The sequence below is a fragment of the Zosterops lateralis genome, assembly GCF_965231275.1.
Source record: "Zosterops lateralis genome assembly, chromosome: 5".
NCBI lineage: Eukaryota > Metazoa > Chordata > Aves > Passeriformes > Zosteropidae > Zosterops > Zosterops lateralis.
In genome coordinates, this window is record NC_139766.1 from 39,868,512 (window position 1) to 39,891,973 (window position 23,462).

Here is a 23,462-nt window from a genome sequence, read left to right on the forward strand (position 1 = left end):
AATTTTGTACTACACTTGGCCACCAAGTCCTCTCTTGAGTATTGTCCATAGTTTCTGAAATGTGTTTAATTCACCTTTTGTGCAAGGGGTGTTGGAATACAGGGGAAGGATGTTGGTTCTATGCCCTTGCACATGCACCACAGGACACTGCAGAGCTGATGCTCTGCTAAGCTCATGAACTGCAATCTCCCACTGCAGCATGGTCTTGCAACACTGTGGACCCCTGCATTGCTGCTGTGCTACTGGCAGGTGAGATGCTCATCTAGCTCTGTGTTTTGTCTCTAATTTAGGGCCCTGATCTCATTCTCAGTGGGTGAATGTAACAAAAAAGGCACCCAGGTTCACCTTCCAATCTTTCACTGAGCAGCAGTTAGTGAACTGTAGGCTGCAACTGGTCCAGCTCATCTCCACGAGTTCTACTTTGTGTCTTGCAATGAATCTTAAGTTCCATGACCAATTCTGCACATTGTGAAAGTAGACTTCATTTCTTGTTTATTATTTCACATCTTTCTCCAACGAAAGAGGAAAACAACTACTGCTAAAGCAGAATGAGCAGCCCTGATAGCAGAGAGTTCTGACTACTCAGATTCTAGGCTTGAAGGTCTGGTAATAGCAGGAACCTCTCCAGAGTAGCTTTACCTTAGCACTAAAGACATGGACATACTGCACTCCTAGAATCCCACAGCCACATAACCTTATTCAGCCTTTACTAAAGAATAATAGAAAAAAGATCTGTAAAATCCACTTATTTCACAACACCAGACTGCTTCCAATGCATTTCCAGATGTCAAACTCCCTCTACATTCCCAGTGCAGGAGCCAAATTCTTCAGCTTCTCTCTTTGACAATTTCCACTTTGTACAGGGATGTGTGATTACAAAAACCTGTAGTTGCTTAACTGAATATGAAAGGAGAACCTAGATAAAATAACATGGATTATTAACCATTAATTTGGATGTATTTAAGTCATTGCTGAAATAAAGTGCCTGGGGTGGAGAGGTAAAATAAGGAGGGATGAAGAGAGATCAGCATTGTGAGGCCATTTAACTCAATTAATATACTCCCATTATCACAGTTAATAAAAGCAAATAGAAGTTGTTTCTAAGTATCTCATTTTTATACTGCTGATTCCTGTACTTATTATACTGCTGAAAGCCTTGGTCCCTGGATGTGTAGGATTACATCAACTTCTCAGTTGTCATCCACTTCTCTCCTTAAAGGAGGCTTTAAAAACAAAAACTTGAAGCAAGCTCACTTGAAACCCTCAAAGCCAGGAGGCAAACAAACCCACTGTTTTGGGGTTTTTAATGCCATGAATTTCAGAAAATCTCCTGAGTGTTTGTGTTTCCTGGGTTTAATTATCTAAGTCAGAAATAATGGAAGAGATGCTGTATCAATGACCAAACCCTACGAGCCAGTTAAACAAGCAGTAAATTATTCATAACAGACATAACTCTACACAAACAGAAACATACACAGGGAATAAAATACCTGCAAGGAGATGATCATTACAAGTATTTTGCAAGATTCAGGAAGGCAGAAAGCAAGCACTGGAGTGGCATTTCTCCGTCCTGCATTTCCAGAGCTAACCACAAGCAGGAAACAAGGCACTCCTCCAGTGGAGCAGGTTTCCTGAGAAGCTCTAGAGAGCTGCTCTAACTCAGAGGCCATCATTGAACTGCTGCTATTCTACAGCCTCCACAGACATGAGTCAAACTAAACACAGATACAGGAGAAAATCAGTTCATTGGGACTCCACCTTCTAACTTCAAATTCAAGCACCTCTAAACCTATCTTCTCTGAAACCTCTTTCTTTCATGCCCTGCTTATTAAGTGTTCCTAAGACACCTGTTATAGCTGTTAAAAAAAGTCAGAGAAACTTGGTAGCAATTCTTTCTAACCTGCCATCTCAGTTTTAATTTACACTTTAATTATGTTATTAGCAGCTCAGGACTAGCCAAGGCTATATGTGAATTGACATATATGCATGTGAACACCACAACCTAGCTGGGAACACAATTCAGTTGCAGTGATTTTATTTGACTGACTGCCATTTTTCTAATTTTTCTAATCCTGACCCCAGCAGTTATAAGGAATATGTAGTACCACACATTTGCAAACACACTGCATGCTGTTCTTTCTAATCCTAAGGATTAACATGGAAAAAGATTTGTAAATACTGTAAGAGAGACATGCAATAGTGTATGCCCTGTCCCCACCAACCCTGCATGGAGGCAGAGCATCTCACTACTATCCCTTACTTGACTCAAAAGCCTCCATGGGAAAAGTGCTCAGAGATGCACACTCTTTCTCCTGAGATGAACTCAGGAGGATGTTCTGGCACAAAGTAAAGGGGCTGTGGATGGCTCTCAATGGGATATCAGCTCTAATCCTGATCTCCTTTCTCTGTTCAAACAGCAAATTAACTGACATATGCACCCACTGAGGATATTTATGGCACAATTTGCAGACATGCACAGCCAAAGAGATCACATTTTGAACCTGCAAATTACTCACACATTTTACATTTTAAATAAATCTGTAGATTTATTGTACAATAGTACAGCATGTGCCTTTTTAACCAAAAGCTCAGCATCACATAACACTTTAATCTTCCATTAAACATACACAGTCCTACAACACAGCTAAGCTCAACTAGGAAAGCTACATAATGAATTGATTTATTGAGAGTCCTGGGTATGCTGTTCTTAAGGATGTTTACCTAGAGCAAAAACAGTGGCAGTGGTTCTGGTGCTGTAACATTTAGTCACTTTAACCTGTTCTCAACACAGTAATAGCAAGCAGTCATCTAGAGCACAACAAACAGATCACTTAAGGGACACCACATTTAATTGCAAATGTATGACACAGTAGACCAGATGATCTCACATACATCACACAGGTATGGATTAAAACCTGTTATGAGATCACTTTGATGTAATGTCTGCACTAACTATGCCACAGAAGACTGGATGTGTGGCAGGCATCAAACCATCCAGAAGTGTCATTTGGATTGAAACTCTTAGGTTTGGAAGAGGCAGACCAGGGTGTTCTGTACAAATATACATTTGCCTTATTACATTAGTTTACACTCCTGTAGCCACTTGCCCACATGACAGCAACATCTTGTTCATTTTTATACCATTTGCTTCAACTTTACCTGGTTCAGTTAAAAACAAGATCATTACTTACAGACACAGAATGTGTTCTGTGCTAAATCTTGGCCTTTCAAATTGTCCTAGACACCCAAGTTGGTGTAGCCAGGCATCCTTTATGCACACTTTTGTACACAGCTAGCTACAAGGTGTTATTAAGACACATTCAGACAAGATTCTTAATTTGCCACTGGGGTTTTTCATTGCAATGGAGATTCAAAGCTCATCACTATATAATGACTTGCAGTAAGTAAATTTCCTCTGAAATTTGGAGTTAAACAACTACAACCCCAGTGAGCTGCAGGTTGCAACTCTTGATCAAAGAGAGAAAGTTTATGCTTTTTTATTGCTGTTCAGTTTACCATTGTGTGTCACACCTTAAGCCTGTTCCTTAAAAGGATCAAGTGCTATTTTTATTAAAGAATTTAAAATTCTCAGAAAATAGTATTTGCAGCAAATTTTTAAATACCCAAAGGAGGTAAATTTGGATCCCACACCTGAATATGTGATTTTTCACTTACAGCAGGAGTGTGATAGTGCACTCTTGACCGGTTCCAAACGAGCATCAGCTAAAATAATATGCCAATCAAAACACAGAGAGTGGCATTAAACAGAGGAAGGAAATCTATATCAAATATCTGATCTTGAATTAAAATAGACTAGCAATATATGTAAGCTTTAAAACAGACGAGATGCTTAGCTTATCTCAAGTAGCATACCAGGAGTCATTTCTGAAGAATGATACCAAACTTGCACCTACCATGGTCCATGTGTATTCTCTGGCTCTGCAAATTTCACTCATCTTAGCCAAAATACTATAGCATGTTCATTACAGTATAAAAACACAGAAAAGGGACCAAAAAGAATTGTTTTAAATTGAAGTTGCTTTTGTATCATCTTCAACAATTTTCTGAAAATTTCACCACATTGGAAAAAATTTCACTTATCTGTCTTGTTCCTAGTTTTAGATAAGACTAGCCAGAAGAAGAAACAAAGCTTGAAACAAATCCATTCTTGACTTGTGACACTAAAAATACAATCTCAGTAGATTTACAGTTCATTGTCTAAATGGTAATATTTTGAGAGCCTTCAGTGAAAAGATGAACTTTTAGCTGACTATCTAGACATCACTGATACAAGTAAAGATTGTTGAAAAGGTAATGATTTAATTAAAACAGATATTGCCTGAAATGTTTTTTTTTTTCTTGCTGTAAACCAAATACAAGCAGCATATAAATGAGATGCACTAGTTCTTTTTCTTCTTTTACTCAGAATTTCTAATTTGCTTAACAAGTGATGAGAAATAATTAAAACCTGATCTTCAAACCTTATCAACTGTTTAAGGACTAAAGCTCTGGTTTTTCCTGAATTCATTCTATGTCATCTTTAATAAAAGACTTTATGCAGATTCTTTCTGCTTACTAAAATGAAGTCAGCTTATGTTTCTTACATATTTAAATAGCTCCAACACCAGAGACATACAAAGTGTTATACTGAATTTTAATTCTTGTAAAACATTATTACACCACACACTGTTATTATAAATCTTTTCAATAACATCCATTATAGAACTCAGTGAAGAGCACTGTCTACTACTATGCACTGTCAAATACTCCTGGCAGTATCAGTAATTGACTACAGCATACTTCTTTTTTAAAATCAAGTGTTAACCTACATATTCTGAACTTGCAAATAATACACAACAGATTTTACTTTCATATAGGTTGCATATTCATTCATTTTTTCTGATTTTTATAGAAGAGTAAATTTTCTATAACAATATGAAAGAAAATTAATAACTTATTTATCTACCTAGGAGGCTAGTAGTTATTTGTAATCATATTAATCAAAAGATGACTGAAAAATTCAAAGTTAATTATTGTGAAGTGCACAAAATCTAGAATATAGGGAGTTTCCACAGTACATTATACTAAGTCAACATATAATAGATTAAAAGCTGTAAAGCCAAAATCATCATTTAAAAATTTAGTGTTTCTGACATCATCTTCCACCACTCCATCAACTCTTCTTTTTCCTCTTCTTTTCTTTCAGACAATGACTCCAGTTCAAAATCAACCTGATTAAGAGAAACAATCAAAAATATCAGTAAGACTTACAGATAAAGAATAGTTAGGCTTTTAAGAGTCATTTATTGAAAGAAGATGTTAATACAAACATAGGGCTTAAAGAGGTACCTTCTTTAGGTTTAGGCTGGGTTTATTCCAAAATGTCTCAAAGCTGATTTAAATATGTGCAATACCAGTATATCAGTATAATAACTTATGTAAATACATGCAGATGAGCAAAAGTTCCTAAAGAACCAGACATCTGTCCACTTGTATTTGACTTGACTAAAAATTTCAAAAACTATGGGCCAATTAAATTAAAATTGAGTAATAACCAGACACATAAATCATATTACATATAGAAAGTATCATTGGCATATTGCCAGCATAGATCACAGAATATTCTGAGTTGGAAGGGACCCGTGAGGATCATCAAATCCAACACTTCTGAGTTCCATTCTCCAACCAGCTGAGCAAATCTCAGCTAACACCTAGCACTGCAGCCCCCCAGCATATCAAAACATGTATTCAATTTTATGCCATCAAAAACATCCAGGGAGCTTTTCCTAACATATGGCTCATTAATGTATATACAATGGGCTAGTTTAGTGTATCTTAACAAGTGATTCACTAGTGACACAGCATTTATTTTAAATACCTCCACATCTGTACAGAGAGTGAATTAAAAATGCTTCTGAAACCTTAGATGCAGTGTAGGTTTTATTAACCTCACATACTAAATATCTACACAAAGCAGTGGCCCATTACCTTCCTGCTGTTAGCTGGAAGCTGGAGCTGATCACTGCTTTTAACCTTAGCAGGTACTCATTTGACAAATTAAATTAAAAATATGTCTCAATCAAAACCTCAACATCTCCTACTTTTTATGTTGTGCTATTAAAAGATATTCTGTCATCTTCTGATTGGCTATTCAGACATGTAGCAATAACATGTTTTAAGTACCTCAATATTACCCATCTTCGTGTCTTTTTATTATAAATAAGAACACCAAGAGATTAAATGAGTTTACAGTGTGATTACTCTCAGTGGCTAGCGCATCAAGTGCTAGAAGAGTAATTTCCAGACTTTCTAAATTAGCATGTTCTGGGATATTCTGAAAAATCACCTCCTGCTTACATGTATACCACAAGGGAAAAAAGGACCTCTTAATGTATAATAGATGATAAACCAACACACGTGAGCACTTACCACAACAGCAGGGCTGAAGGGTACAGCCACTTTTTTAGTTATTGCTAGATAGCCTGGTGCTGAGGCTGTGACTTTGTAATTTCCAGGAACAAGCAATCTCCAGTAATCACCATCCTTGGCTGTAGAGAAGCAGAAAAGAATCCAAATAAATAAGTATAAGGCTCCTTACACAGCTAAGAAGAAAGGCTCATGTGTCAGTCTTTTATATTCCTGTCAGTACTTTCTTTTTGACTGCCTGAAAGGATTCTTCCTTCAGTAGAAGCTGTATATATATCTCATATTTGCTTCCTTTCAGGTAATCAAAAAGATTATTTAAATTTTGAAGCTCTGCTGGAGCCTCCATGAAAGATTTTGCCCACTGAAGCTGAAGGCTCTCCATCACACTGAAGAAAAGGACAATCAATATAGGACATTATTCCACTTTAGAAGCACTGCCCAGCCAGTGTAAAGTCCCTGCTAAGTGTCTGAGATTCTGTTTGCAATGTGATATGGATTTTTAATGTTCTTCACTATTCTGATAATCCAGGTGTAAATAAATTCTATTCTCATCAAATTTATATAAGTGGGACTACTTTTCTCGTCTTTCAGAAACAGCTATAAATCGTAATTTCCTAGAATATTGCATGTGTATCACCCTTGAAGCACCATTATTGATATGTTTCAGTATCCAGGCATTGTCAAGGGTTTCTTCCTTTGGTTCAGAGAAACAAAGAAATGGAAGCTTGATCCACACAGGTCAAAGAAAGGCTTTTACTGCACTGTTACCATAGATTATCTTTCCAGTCACAGAATCAAAATTCATCATCACCTTCTCTAGAAATGACCCTATTTCTAAAGGGTCTAAAGGGTCAGATCTTCTCTGCACCAGGCAATTATCTAGTTTGTCACAGGCTAGTAATTTGAATTTCTCTACCTCCAGAAAACATTTCAGAGCTATTCTAAAGTTCAGCTAGCAGTGCCATTTAGAAGATTTGGCCATGCTCTTTGTACTAGCCCCTTAAATGCTTTTTCACCACATCTGCAGCTACACAGTCCTCAAAGGGAAACATTACTTAAATGTCTGCTATTTGCATGGTCAAAAAACTGTCAGTAGTCATTCCAGTTGTTCCCAGATTTTTCTCTTCATAAAACAGAATGGAAAAAACATACTGCTGTAGAACTACAGCAATGATATATTCTAATTCCTGTCACTGGAACAAAGCAGAATGTCAACTCATGAATAAAGAAGCAGGAGAAAAGCCAAAGAATATTTCTCCTTCATTTTGACTGTGCTAATATTCGAGTACTTGTTTTTATCACTGTTTTGACAATACACGACTTTTAGTCTTACACACACACAATGATGTGAAAAGATTTATGATTAGATGCAATTTTGTATCATAGAAGCATAAGCTCCTCTCTCACATACTTCACTCACTTGTACCTCAAAATACCTCTTGGCACAGTTTATTCCCTTTTTATTATGCCTGAAAATTTATTTCCAGTCTCTATGCATTTTGCCTTCTTGTTTACAGTGACAGAAGGTAACTAATGTTTTCACAAACTGTTTTCCTGCTTGGCAGAAGTGCTGGTGGTCTCTTTGCAGGTGACGTGCAAACACAAATCAGAGGTGACTGAATATTCTACCAGCCCTGTTCCATATTATTCTGCATTTCTGTGACAGTATAGTGAGACACATCATTGAGAAAATGACCATAAAATAAGCTCATGAATACAGCAGTGACATTCACTTATTGTTTTTCTAATCAGTAACTTTTGCAAATAAATAAATGTCGTTCAGGATAGGAGAGCATAGGTGTACAGAAGGCTGAAAGTTGGCACACTGTGCCAGCTACCCTCTGAACTCATTCCTAGAACAAAGCACAACATCACTGAAGAGGTGACACATCACTTTCTGTCAACACCAACCAACAAAATGCTTTAATCTTTTAGAATCGCCCTTCTAAAAAACATCACGTAATTGTAAATAGCAAAGAGAATTTATCTTTGCTGAAGGAGGTTATGTAAATTGGAAATCTGTCAACAACTTACATACCAAAAGGTATGGCTGCATTGTGAATAATATAAGACTTCTGGACAAAAATTTAGCCTTCAAACTAAAAACAATAGTTGACAGGGCTTTAAATCCTCTCAGAGCTGTGAAACACTATTTGCTTCACAAATCAGAAGACAGACTAGAGCACTAATAACCAAGAGGCACCAAAACCAACTTACACCAGAGACCCATGAAGTCAAAAATAACCCACTTTCAGCTACTCTGAGAGCAAAATACAAGTGAAAGATTCATGAAATCCTGTGGGCAACAAGCTTCTTGAGGCACAACCTACCATCCTGGCTTCAAACTTTTGCTCCCTTAAAGCTGCAGTTAAAAATACGTGAAATGGCTCCAGGTTGCTAAGCCAAGGAAAAGCACTGCTGAGGTACCACACTCACCTGATGTAACATCATGGCTTATTCCCTCCACAGAAATTGTAGCATTTGCTATTGGATTGCCCTGAAGATCTTTAACAAACCCCTTCACGCCTCGATGAATCTAAAATAAATTAAGGCACCAACAAATGGTAAATAAAAATGCTTAAGAAAAGACAGCATTTTTTGCAATGGAATATCTACTGATAAATCTAACAAAGCATGCTATGAACCCCACAGTCTACAGCTGACCACTATCAATGATAAATACTAAATATCATAATGGAATTGAGAGTGAAGAGGAAAAACAATTCAGCAAATAGTTATAATAATATATCTGTTCAATGCAAGTAATTCTCAGAAATACATAGCAAATCATAATACACGTAAACACTGATTTGCAAATCTTTGTCATATTGGGGATTAATGAATGCATGGAAAAGCTTTGAAAGAACAGCCTACAGAAATCTTCTTTTTAAAGTTTTATCAACTATAAGAATGTAGAGCTAATGATATCATTTTTTAAAGGTGAAGCACGATCAAAGTAAATGCAATCCCTCTGTGAGATGCTTGAGCTGTCTATTGTGTACCCAAAACATCCAGTTCTGTGAGCTGGGACCACAGAGAGTCACAACACTCCTCTCCTGGGAGAGTGTGGGAGAAGGGCACTGGTGGGGCATGTCCTTGCTCCTTCATGCTCAGGTAACAGCCCAGCAGGACCAAATCTATCTGCTCCCACTATATATATGAAACTAAAGCACTGATATGATCCCCATGTGCTGAGAGACCAGTCCTGCCAGTGTATCTCAGGCACAGTCTGAAAGCAAACTTCTCAGAAGCAAGAGACTGAGGATCAACTGCCTTTTCATGCCCAGAAACAGGGAACTCTCAGTGCTGGGGACAGGGGGATGTTGGGAACCTGTGTGGAGATTGGGACCTCATGGGAGCGTGGAAACAAAGCAGTAAAGTATTGTGAAGATCAGGCTTCTCTCAGATTCCATGTCCTTTGAAAAGACTTGTGGATCCCGAGTTTTATTTTGAGATATTGATGTTCTCCTTTATGAACTATATGGTGCATTCAGCTGCTGTAGTTTAGATCAGATTCCTCTAATATACACCGTGGGAGAAGCCTTAGAAAATCAGAAATTACATATTTTCACTTCCTCAGCACTCCCAGGGGAGCTGGAGCATAGACCTGGTCATCTTATCCAGCAAGAAGATAAAATCCAATGCCAAACAGACCATCTGAACTTCAAGGATAAAGCTGGTAGCTCTGCAGGAGCAAAGGAAGTTGGCAAAATAGGATCTTATACATGAGCAATTTTGAAAAATGCGGTAGCATAGCTTTCCATGAGTCAGAGAAAATTAACCCCTGTGCAGAGGAGCTGAAAAATTCCATACAATTCCAAACAGATTCCATAAAGAATGGATAAAAACCTGCAGGACAAGTACAGCTTTTTCTTCAGCCTACAGATAATGTTTTAACACAACAGTATAACTCTTCAAATATTCAAATATTTCTGATTTCTGGATAACTAAAACATTTCTGCTTAATTAAGTCCTTAAAGAAATGAATGTGTTAATTGATCAGCTCTGCTAACAAAGTGTGTTTCTCATTTCATAATCTCAGGTGTGCAACCACTAATGATATCAAGATATATTTGTCATTTTTAACTACAATATTCAGGTTTCAGGAATTCTACATGGTCTAGTCCGGCTGCCCAGGTTCCTGTACATGCACAGAATGATCCATCCCAAGTCTGCACACACATTGGAATATCTGCAGAGGGCAATCCATCTCTCTGAGCACACACACCAGCCCTGGGGGTGTCAATCATAGACTGTGGAGATTTGCATTTTTATTTCATTGAGGAACCCAAAACAAATAATTAAAATTAAATGTCTGCAACAGTTCAAGTAGGGTGAGAAGGATGCTATACTGTAAATTCTTCCTTCTTTTCCACTCTTCCTCCATTTATTTAGAAATATCACACAGGATTTATCACCAGAGAGACAAATAAGAATCAAAGCAACATCTGGATTAATATGATATTTTGAATTAGATGTTCACAAAGCACAAAGTTTAAAAGCTTTATGCACAATAACTAGTTCTACCATCCTCTTCTATGTTACCTGCTCAATATAATTTATAAGAGAATTTTTGTTGTCCTCCCAGTAGCCCTTCAGAGTTTCTTCAGGTGGGAATTTTTCACAGCTAAGCTCCACTGTGATTTCAAAGCAGTTGCTGCTGAGGTAATTGAAATCCTGCATTCCTGCAATGCCAGAAAAGAGAGATAGTGATGCATTTTGCATTCCTCTGAAGTAAATAAGGGGGGACAAATGAAATGCTGGCCTATTAAAAAAAGAACACCTATAAATAAAATTGATGCAGCTCCACTCCATCTGCTTAATTTTGAATTCAGAAGCTTTAAGTCAGAGAAACCAAATAATTCCAAAATACATTTTCTTCCCAGGGAAAGTTTAGAAAAGCCTTGACAAATAGGCTGTATACTTCTACTTGATGCTGCATGTCACCCGTATACTTTTAGCTCATGCATTTTTGAATAGCTGACACATAAATAACTTTTTTTCTCTTTGGGAACGAAAATTATTTCAGATTATGGCTAAAATATTTCCATATGAAAAAGTAACCAAAAAAAGATGTTTAGCTTGTAAGCCAAGAAGAATAACAATTAATTATAAAGCAAATGAAACATAATAAAGTGATACTGAAAAAGAGATTTATAAAGGTATTGGGTTTTTTTCTGAAAAGATAACATTTCATGTTAGTAACATTTTACATGGAAAGCATTTACTTGTCAAGATTTTCTGCATAGACTTCAAACATTCTCCTTGGGAAAAAAAAATAACAACTTCTTATAACATTTATTTACATGGAAATTTTTCTATGGATAGGGTTTCTCCAACTCAATGCCTCTGCAAAATCAATATTAGCCTTTGAAAGAGAGGAGAAACATCACTATAAATGCAACTTTAATAGCTGACATTTTTAAAACATAAATAGTATAGTGGCATCATCAGTAGGAATAAAAACTTGATGGAGAATATGCATCCTTTTACATTTCTGAGCCCCTTGTCTTACTACATGGGTATATTGGCTATTTCCTTAAATTGGCCAACCACAATCCAAGGAGGTTTCCAGTTTTGTAACTGGATCAATCAAATGGAGAGGGACCATCCCCAGGAGGGTTATAAACATTTGTTTTGCAGAAGCTGTTGTAGGACTATCCCTCACCTTCCCAGTCTCTCTAGCTAGCAGAGTCAGTGGATTCTCAAATGGAGGCCTGAAAAGAAAGTGGCTATCAAGCCTTGTGAGCACCCCATGGAGGTCAGTGATGGATTTAGAAGTGTTTCTAGGACAGCTAATTCATTGAGCCCTGTGTTCCCCTATGCTACATGTGAGACCTGAGGCAGTCTCTTTACTAAGCACCAGTGTCACTCACAGGTCCATAACTGCCCAGAGAGCTGAGTCACATCCCACAGAGATCCCGAGGACAGCAAACTGAGTCAGGTGGGATTTTGCGAACACACTAGGGTGAAGAGGCTGCTTTCTGCCAACCAGGTAACAAGACTCCCAGCTACTGACAGGCGCAGGGATTTTTCTGGTTGCTAAAAGAACCTTTTTATTTCCAACCCCCTTTTTTTTTTTTTTTTTTTTAATGAGGACACAGAAGGCAAAGGCTCCTGGGAGGGATGGCTCCGATGTTCCAGCAGGCAAAACTTTTAGATGGACCATTCAGAATACACAGCAAGAGAGCAGTGGAGTCATGAGTAAAATCCTGACAGCAGCGTTGACTCTCATGCCTCTCTTCTGGACACTAGATAATGCTGCTTTTGTTGCTTTTTGTACTTCTTCTTAAATAAAGAAAAAATGCATGAAGAGGAGAACAGGGAGCTGAAGGGCATGATGCAATTTTACTGTGGTGACAGTAATTCTTGACCATTACTGTTCCAATTCTCAGGAAATTTCTCTTTCCTCCTGAAGTGTTACTCAGATATGCCCTATTTCTCAAGAACAGAATAAATAAGCAATATATTTTCCAGTTTTGTGCACAATGCCCGTATCCTACAGTTTGTTTCCCAAGGCCTGGCCATGTCTGAAATTTTTGTGTAGCTCCTGAAAAAATTCATCTTTTGCATCATTGAACTACTGATGATCTGAATCTCTGGGACACAAAATGAGCGAAGCTGGCCAAGATCTTAACTATGGCCCACCACATATGTAATCTGGAGTGCATTGGGCTGTGCACTCTTTAACTCCCTGTTCACTACGGTGATTAAGTGCAATACATAAGAAACCAAAACATTTCTAAAGATTTATTCAATATTGCAGCAACTTCACTGCCACTGGTCCTGTCCTCAAAGTGCCCTATCCATGGCATGTGTCACATGCATGCACATCACCATGGCCCCAAAGCCTCTCACTGTGACAAAGGGCAACACTAACTTTCTCACACTTTAACAGGGAATCAGAAAGGCTTAGGTATCTCAGATATAACTGAGATTCAGCAATGAATGCCCTTCATTGCTGACCATGAGTAGGACTTTGAAACTGAGAACACAAAAACTTCTCTGTTGCACTGCTCCAGTGACTGAGGGACTGTAGTGTCTTTATGTTACTGCTTACAAAAGTAAGCTTAGAATATGGGAAAAAATTATTTCTTCAGGTTTTAATAAAGGAACCCCAAGCTTCATAAATAAAGTGGGATGCAGGGTGTGCTCCTGGAGTCCAAGCATCAGAATTCTTAACACTTTGAACTGCAAGCCACAGCACTAAGTTATTTCAGCTTCTACACATAGAAAAGGCAGTAATCTTTAGCAGGACAGGATGTACTTGAATGAGGAGACTATGAATGCCTCCTACATTAGTATTAAGTGAAATCCTAAAAAAACCCCTAACACTGCTTCCAAACTGGTAATCCAAGCTGGGAATTAGTTGAATGCCAAAAGTGATTTGAGAGTATCTGAACATTTTAAAAAGACATTTAAACAACAGTCTAATAGTACAGCAATGTAAGCTGCTTTGAAAAGCTATTTTTGTAATGACATGCATCTGATTAGACTCAGGTGACTCTGTAATGACAGTAAAAGCAGAACAGGCATGTGGCTAGGAAGTGATTGATTACTATCTGTTCTTCTCATTTATAGTTCCAGATAGGTGCTCTACACAAAAGGTACATTAAAAAGTCATTAAGGATGTTGAAAAGTTATACAGTCAACAGCTAAGAAAATGCCAAAATTAAAGCTCTTTGTGCAAATTCAGTTTGCCTTTCTTGTGCATGAGTGAAATCATTGACTACATGCTGATAGAGAAAAGGCCTCCATTAAAAACAACATGGATTTTATGTACAAACTTGTTCCTCCCCAGAGTCTGATGGCTAAAAGAGCCATTCCTGAACATAGAAGAATGACCTCTTTGCCTTTGCTTGCTGTCTCTGAAAAACCTACATGGATAAACTAATTACAGGTGACAACTACTACACGTGTAATAGCATTATGGCCTCAGACTTAGCACAAAGGTACTCTTGGGGGGAACTTCTCCCTGTACCCCTGCTCCACAGAAGGATGTAACTACCAAACACTAATGTTGAGAACAACTCACAGACAGTGTAATTCAGAGAGAGAGGCAAGAGTCAAATATTCCTCTACATCATACACTCTCCACCCAAAAAGCCAGAAAGGGGAATTGCCACCTTGCATGAGGTTGGTGAGGAAATCCTGAGGTCAGCAAAAGGGAAGGACAGAGCACAAATGCAATAGAGGGTTCCTCCTTACTTCCAGTTAGAGCCAAGGACTGTTACCAGATGTCTCTGACACAGATGTTCAGCCTTCCTACTGAAATAATCCAGGTATTCAGAAAGACATGAAAGCCACACGAGAGCCATCCATACACTACCCCTGCAGACTGAAGAACCAGTGAAGATGGCAGATGGCCCACCTTTTACAGAAGGCACAAGTCCCTGAGGATCAATTATATGGGCAAAGAATTGATGCTGCACAACCAGGGGCACCCTAATAAGCTCTGTAGGGAATCAGCACCTATAGTAATTCATTAGAATGAAAAATCATCCTTTCCTAGGTCAGAGCTAGAAAATGAGAGCCTAGGAATGAGCTCTGATAAAGTACTGTCAAAGGCTGAACCTAGGAGATGACCAGGAATAGACAGAAAATGGGCAGGAGTGGATACTGGAGCTGTGTTCGGTGCAGAAAGGAATCTTTAGTAGAAGAGTGAGAAAGGAAGGGAAAAGGGGAAAGTAGAGGACAAAAGCCCAAAGGAACTCAAGGATGCAAAGGTAGAGAAGTACCACCTTAGCTCCAACAGGAGCAGATACAATGGAGACAAGGTCTTCAGAGTTTCTTTTGATATATTCCTAATTCTGGTAAGGAGGTACAGTGGAATACTTTCCCTAAAGCAACATAAATGGCTTTTCAACAGCTTATGCTGCTGCTAACTTTAAGTTCATTACCATGTGGACAGCAAGAGATCACTGATACCATCAATAACTTAATTGCCACATTTTCGTTTTCACATGGAGCTTTTCAAATTAAAACTTCCCAGAAAATTTTCACTTGAACTGAGCAGTGTTTAGTTATTTTCCTTAGCACTAGAGACAGAAAGAGCAGAACTGTTTTCACTGAATTATATTTGTTTTTTTAAGTCAGCAAACACTACCATGGAGCTTTTGTTCAAAAGTCACAGCTTGCCAGCTGATTTCTACACTTGAAAAAACACCCAAACCAATAACAGATTCAATCTGTATGATCCTAAGTATATTGTTGTCTCTATTTTTTATTAGCTGTACCATATTAGGATGATAGATCCTGCTTAGCACTAGGATTCCTGCCTATTGACGTCTGTACAAATATGAGAAAAAGAAATGCCTCACTCAGGGAATTAGTAGTGTAACTTAAAATAAGATCCAAAAAGAGGAAATCAAACTTTCCAAAAACTTTTTCCAATGGAAAGTTTCCTTTGTCTTATGCAGTTTAATCAGAATCAAAGTATTTCATCAAAATAATGGAAAAACTGCTTTTCATAGCATTTTCCTAAGGAAATATCAGCTGAAGTTAAATATAGCCACATTTTCGTAGCTAATATTTAATATTTCATTATGATAAATTTTAACTGAATTGAAACAAATTTTAACTAGTAAAGTTTTCAATATTTTGTTTATATTAACTTTTTTCAGCTTTTGCAAACTTCTGTTTTCAAGGGTGTTTTAATGGTTCCAATTCAAAGTCTGAAAAGCCTCACACAAAGATACTTTGGGGTTTTAGTTACATTCAGAAATTTCAATATTTTACTTCACACTCGGTCCCTGGTGATCACTGGCTGCATAAACACTACCAGTCGTTGTTCTGTTTTTAATTTCTTCACAGGAGCTTAAATATTTTCTTCTTTTAGTACCATCTCTACTGTAAGAGAAGCAGAGTTGGGCTACCACTGAGGGTGTCTAATGTTTTGAGATATTCCTACTCACTGCAGGTAAAAAATTAAAATTCATTCAGAGACTGTAACTGAATATCAAGAGAAAAACAAAGAATAAAACAGTTATGTGTGTTCAAAGTTACCCAGCATAAATCAACAAAGCCAAAGCAAAGGCAAATCACTCCAACACAAGCTGGCTCAGAAATCTGCTCAGTTTTCATTACCAGTTTAGCAGAGGCAGAACACTCCAAGATTCAGATATGCCAAGACCTGTTTGGCTCAGTTTATAAAGATATCAAAATTCTTAATAGAAAGGAATGGAATGTCCCATTTGAATTAAATGTCTCATTTCAGGCTACTCTTCTGGACTTCTGGAAAATTAGTCTGGACATGTCCATAGTAGCTCTGCTGCTCCTCTTAGCACAGAAGGCTCTACCAAAGTCTAGGAAAACAGCACCTGGGCCAGAATCAGGCCCTAATCAAGCCACAAAGTATGGAGATGAAAATGCAAGTATCTTCATGGTTGGTTTTGTTTCCATTAAAATCCAAGGCCAAATTCCCATTTTCTATGGGAATTTTGCACTTCCATTTTCACTGCAAAATCAGGCAACCAGGCTTCCCTGCTTCCTTCAGCTTGGATGCCTTCATCATTGAGGTTCAAATGAACCAGCAGCAGCCTGCTCTAATGAGAATTTGTCAGGGGATTTTTCACTCTTTTCTTACCCCTCCCCTCTCCCACAAACTCCCTTAATATTTCATGATAGCAAAGCTATCACTCGCCCACTACAGAACTATTAAAATTGCAATGACCTGGAGCCTGAAGAAACACTGTAGAAAAAGCAGTAAAAAGTAATATTTTAATAGTTATCACAGTGAGCTTTATCAGACTTTATAGATGTACTGTGGTGAGTGATCAGCCTTTGATTTAGCCTTAAGCAGACCCAAAGTTGTGGATTACACAACTCAAGCTCAGAATAGCCAGTGACACGGACTCCTGTGGGGTGGGCTCACCTCCTGGGACACTGTACCACGCACCACCATTAGTTGTTCCATCCACAAAGCTGCTGTCATCATCATTTTTACGACATGGTGGTCTGTTTGGATCAGACATAGCAGGATTAAAAGAAGAATAACTGCGGGCCAGGCTCTGGAAAATAGCATCATCCGGGCAGGAGCTGTACTCATGAGCACTGCCTGGGGAGGAAAAAAAGTCCAGGAACAAGGATTATTAAAAGGGCAGTCGTAGTGACTAGGCTCACAATTTAGATCACCAGCACTGCACAGCAGAACTGTGCTTGAAAATACTATGTACACAGGTAAGTGTCCTACAGCATCACAAGTTAATATGGCATTACCTTTTTAACGTTAACATTTCCCCATTACTTCATCAACTCTTGCCCTATCATTAAAGTGGCTAATCACAACAGTCTCAATATTCATGAAAATACTACTCAAAAAGTGCACCACAAAACCTAAGCTATTCTAGGCTTTAGATATTTTTGTAGAAGAACAGGAAGTTCAAAAACATAGATGTCTCCCTAAAGAGTTTTATAGTCAGATATTAGAAAGATTTGTAATTAAACTGTGATAATGTCAACTGAGAACAGGGAATCACAAACAATATGATTTCATGAAACTTCAGTCATGTGTTCATCCCATAGTAGCAGAAAAAACTAAACTAACATTTCTGTATACTTTATGATAACCACATGATATGCCACAATGTGATCCTTTTTATAAGGGACCAATACTGAAAATGGCTACAGTGATACTTGTTTCTGTTAGCACGCTACTGCTTTCAGAAATTAATTTTTACAGGTGCAAGAAACCTTAACCTAGACACATCTTTCTCACTTCATTTAAGAGGGTAGAAACAGCCCCAGGTAATTTAAGACATAAGTTGCCTTGATTAATATATCTAAGAGACTACGATTCCCTCAGGTATTACATAATTTTTGTTGTGTATATCTACTGAAACAAATATCATCTTCAAAACCAGAAAATATGGTCGTACTAGCTTTAAACACATGATTAGCATGATAACATAAGTCATTACAATGCAATGACTATAAATAATATTTATAACTTTTTTCAATGTTTATATGATTTTGCAGTGTTTTACGTTTTTGTTTGCAAGGTTTATAAAGTGTATCTTAGCTAGCAGTGAGATAAGTATAGAATGAAATTTCTATCTCCTACTATTCATGTTAACTTCTATTTACATACCACTCCGAGTCTCATCATAAGGATAATTTGCAACAAGGTCTCCTCCATGAAGATTGGCAGACAGCACAAAGGGAATATCCATAATCCAGTGAATGACACCTTTTGTTTCAGGAGCAAGCTACAACAAAATAGCATTACCAGCAGTTACAAATTGATAATCCAATGTAGAAACATTCAATTAAATACAGTGGGCCTAATTATTACCACATACACTGTGCAAGACATTTAAATGAACAGTAATTTTATTCTGGCTTCAGAGAAATCACTCCCTACATTAGATTTTAAATTATATTAAGTGGATTATTTGTAAGTCCAAAACTGGTGTCAGCTATATCAGAATAAGACTACAAAAAACTAATCTCAATTTTTACTTCTTCCCATCACAGATTAAAAAAGCCTACCCAATTTTAAACAAAGGGAAATAAAATAATTAAACATAAATGTTGGTGCAGTCTTTTCTCTGCATGGAAAGTAAAATTACTTTATTAATATTTTGAGTCTGAAGACAGAACAAAGCTATTAGGGCCACAGTCCTATGGGACTGCAGTCACAACACTCAGTTTTCTAGAACTTCCTCTGGGCATAAACACAAGAAGATAAAAATCCCTCCAGATATACAGCTGCATATTAAAGGTTAAACTTAACAGAAATGTATGTGTTGTATGTGAGAATAGCTATCTAGCTAGTAGTATAATAAGCACAATACACAAATGAATTTCTGGCAATGGTAAAAATGCAGAACATTTGGAAAACCAGCTTAAAATGAAGAAAGAAGGCTATACAAAAAAAATATAAAATATCTTTTGACTGAGGAATTGTATAAGGATTAAAAGATGGATCAAAAGAGTTTATACAGCAATCCATTTTGAGGAACAATTTCAATAAGCATCAGATGGATATTAAGGAAATGAACAAAATATTCAGAACAACATGAACAATAAAGACCTTACACACAGCTCTTAGTAGTCACTACTGTTTGCTTATATAAAAGGGAAGAGATGGGCTTGTCAGTGACCCAACATTCAGCCCCTACTTACCTTGGGATTCTGGTCCACAGCTTTTTTCATGTTCTTCAGAAGATGGTTGTTTGGGCCACCTTCTTTCTCATTAACGTAAACTATTCTATCAAGATCGGGAAAATTTCGGTTTAGATCTATCCCTTGGGCATTGCTTCGACCAACAAACCAGTCTTTAAGTTCACCAGGCTAAATGAGGAAAGGGAACACAAAGAGAAGGGAGATGAGTAGATCCAGGAGATTACACATAAAGCTTTATATGGGTATGTTTACTTCCTATGTGCTTGAAAATCAGAAGGGATCATGTGGGAGAAAAAACTCCTGAGGCACCAAGAGCTGAGTCAATTGCCCCTATTCCTTCCTAGAGCTCTGTGGGGACAAAACCAACCTCTGTTTCACTGAGGGTCTTGCAGGACAGGTTATTCTCATATGACACACTTTGACTAAAGATATGCAAAATTACCAGCAGTATCAGATTTTTCAGTGCCAGTGGTGTCTTCCCCCAAGATTTGGCTTTCCCTCATTGCCTCATGCTCTGACTGTGAATTATAGATCTCATTGTAGAGAGCCACAGCACCTGTAGATTTATCTGGAACCCACAAGGAATGCTTGCACTTGTTTCAAGTTCTTCTAAATAGCTTCAAGGTAAAGAAGTACCCTTATCTTTATTTGAATCTTTTGTGGTGTCTGTCAGCTTTGTTCACTGAAATGGCATCAATGAGAATTTTTTCAGAATTATTTCTTTAAACTGATTCTGTAAAGTAAGGATTGGTTTTCATTGAGGAAATGCCTCCATAATGTATAGTTTTCCCTAGCTTCTCTCTGTAAGTTTCAGTACACTTTAATGTAGGTTAAGTTTGGTTAGTGGTTTTAATCTTGGGGTATATTGAATCTACAGTCACACTCTGTGTACAGGATCAGGATATTCTAAATTAGAACAGCAATACTAAATCAAATCTTATTATAAATCAGATTTAAATTTTAAGGTAACCATATAAAAGCAGGTGTACTTTGGCCAAGGAGCAAAAGTTTCAAGTAATATTACAGGACCTCTACAGAGAGAGATTTCAAAGTAGTAAAATGCCCCACCAATCTGAGGACAGCTTCTGCTTCACTGCCACCAGAGGGAGATGTAAGACCGAATATAAAGAGTCTGTGCATATTTTTAAAGATTTCATGAGAATCAGTTTAATAAAGATCTTAATGAGGTTTGACTTATTTAATCATAAATAGCAACATGAGAACTTTCAATATTTCAATATTAATTTAAAAAATAAATATACCTCGTAAGCAAGAAAATTCTTTTTTTTGTTTATAACGAAATGCACACCAAAATCTGTACAACAGGGTTACTATTTGACTTCCATTTCCTAATTATGCATTATATGTTTCTTGACTGAGTCATCACCCTAAAATGCATACTAAATATTCTTGACTAATATCTTAATTAAAGTACCTCATACATGAAATTAAGAATCATAGTTATTAATATTAAGATGACTCATATTTGTTGTTTTGGGACCAAGCTCTGGTGAACATGAATAATTTTTTTAAGCGTATTTGCATGGGAATATCCTTAAAGAAAACAAATCTTCCCTTTTCTAGCACTTTTGAAACATTTATAACTAGTTTAGGAAGTTACATGTTTAAGAAGCAGTTCAGTCAGTGAACTTAGATGAAAGAATATGCATGAAACATAAACATAATTATATTTTAAAATCACAGGAGAGAGGGCTACTTGTTGAAAAGTCAAGCATAAAGCCCTTCTTGTTAAACATAACAAACCTACTGTACTATTAGGAAATACTTTATTTTTGCTGTTCCATTCAACAATTGCCACCAGGAGTCCATGATCTGTAAAACTGTTAGTCCAAGAGACATTATGATAAAGCTGACAGACATTGATAGCTATTTTTATATACATAGCCTTACAAACCTGGGATGCTGCCTTCTCAAAGCCATCTGGGTTCAAAGATGGCATGATATGGATACGTGTGCTGTGGATCAAGTTGATAATAGTATCATTTCCTTTCTGGTATTCATTACACAAGTACTGTGCCAAGAAGATGAGTAACTCCCTTCCAACAGCTTCATTCCCATGCATATTCCCAACATATTTAAATTCTGGCTCTCCTGAAAGAAAAAGGAAGAACATGTCTTAGAACAACATATAAAAATCACCCATGGGCTGGATCACTCAGCATATCTGAGATGTGGGTATGACTATTACTACAGCTGGGCATGGTATTCCCAGGAAGCTTCAAACCTCCTTCAGAAAAATGGATTTAGGGCTTTTTCTAAACTCTGGCTTAACAAAGGCTAATTAATATTCAGCTGTTTGGCAAAGGCAGAGTGAGCAGAACAGGGAACAGTGTGCCAAAATAAATGCTGATCACCAACATTAACATTACTGCTGTTGAGCTCTAATGCAGTTGATGCATCAATACTACAAAAGTATGTCCTGACTATGTAGTTTTAATATATATAAACTGACACTAACAGAGCTTCTTATCTTAACTGTTCTCTCAAAGATTAGCTTCAGCTTATTCTACTACATATGCATTAAACTGCAGTTCTTTCATGAAAACAATGCCAATGAACAGCTGTTGATCACAGTGATTTGAAAAATCTTACTCAGCAGGTGTTTTGTATATTCAGCTTGGATTTTATGAACCAAGTGCCACAGTCTAACTCACAAAGTCAATAAATGCTATTTAACATTCTAATAAACTTAATTAAATATATGCCTAAATATTCCATATATATAATCTATATTAAATAATTATAAATTTAATAATTTATATTTCATGTAAATCTTTATTATTTCATGTGTATATTTAATGTAAATTTTCTACATATTACATAGCCATATAATACACATATTAAATGTGTAACATATATTCAATATATATTCTCTGTACAAAAAAGCCATCCAATATTCCCAGCTGCTATTTAGTCTCATTCTCATGAACATGGACATTTAAATCACACTACAAATGTCCTATGGAACAGTGAAGGATTTACCATTTAAAAGACTACATTTTGGGCCCTCATTCCAGAGAGGTTTTAGTGCACACACAAATAAATGAATGAGGTCAAGAGGGATGTCCTGGAACTAAAATGAGGAATATGCTATTTTCTAGGCTGAAGCTCCTTTTCCCCTATGAGTTTCATTTTAAAACACAGTTAACTGTTGTTAAATATTTTAATCAAACATTCAGTTAATTACAGGCTCTGGACAGTCTTCGACCACACTTTGTGATAGTCTTTAGCACTATTAAAGGGGCAAACTCAAGCCAGGAAAAATGTTACACAAACAAGACCTAAGTAATTGCTAATCAAGCATGCAGCCGTATCTACTTATGACCCTTCAGTCTGTGCTTGTTAACCTTAATCCAGTAATAAGATGCTAGCACACACAGTGCTATTAATACCATGGCTTCCTTTCCTTCCAGCTAAGTTGGTTTTATAAATATGCATTCATTCTTCAAATGTTTTGCTAGATAGATTTAAAAGTTTCCTAATTTGAGTGAAACAGTTTCATTTTATCTGACAGACAGAAAGCCATTACTGTGACTAAACCCCTCCATTTCCTCTTTTGGCATTGAGATGCTATTTACTGTTTCTTTCTACCTGCTAATACCAGCCAATGCAAGAGATTTAATCATCAAGAGTAATCAGACCACGAAATTAACCTGATGCCAAGAAAACAGATGGATACTACATAATGAAATACGCAGCCCTGCACATCACATGTACTCAGAATACTCACACACATGTACAATGGTACGTTACTTATGGGGAAAATGCCTCACAAACTAACAGGCAAAATGGTTACTCCCATAAATATGAACACAGCTGCATTTTGCACCTGTGCTTTTCCCTAGGACATACCTAAGAAAGCCTGAAGGAGAAACATTTTCTTCTCATTC

At 37.1% G+C, this 23,462-nt stretch overlaps 1 protein-coding gene across 1 annotated transcript in view; it reads right to left on the reverse strand.

Moving 5' to 3' along the window:
- Positions 1–2,546: 2,546 nt before the first annotated feature.
- CPE (carboxypeptidase E) overlaps positions 2,547–23,462 on the reverse strand; it is a gene marked incomplete at its 5' end in the record, with an annotated part of 55,648 nt that continues 34,732 nt past the window's right edge. Inside the window, 8 exons of the mRNA XM_083862382.1 lie at positions 2,547–5,231; positions 6,430–6,548; positions 8,863–8,962; positions 10,972–11,111; positions 17,300–17,482; positions 18,515–18,632; positions 19,552–19,719; positions 21,467–21,663. Coding sequence (XP_083718508.1) covers positions 5,133–5,231; positions 6,430–6,548; positions 8,863–8,962; positions 10,972–11,111; positions 17,300–17,482; positions 18,515–18,632; positions 19,552–19,719; positions 21,467–21,663 — 1,124 coding nt within the window. The 3' untranslated portion in view covers positions 2,547–5,132. The remainder of the gene's footprint in view (positions 5,232–6,429; positions 6,549–8,862; positions 8,963–10,971; positions 11,112–17,299; positions 17,483–18,514; positions 18,633–19,551; positions 19,720–21,466; positions 21,664–23,462) is intronic.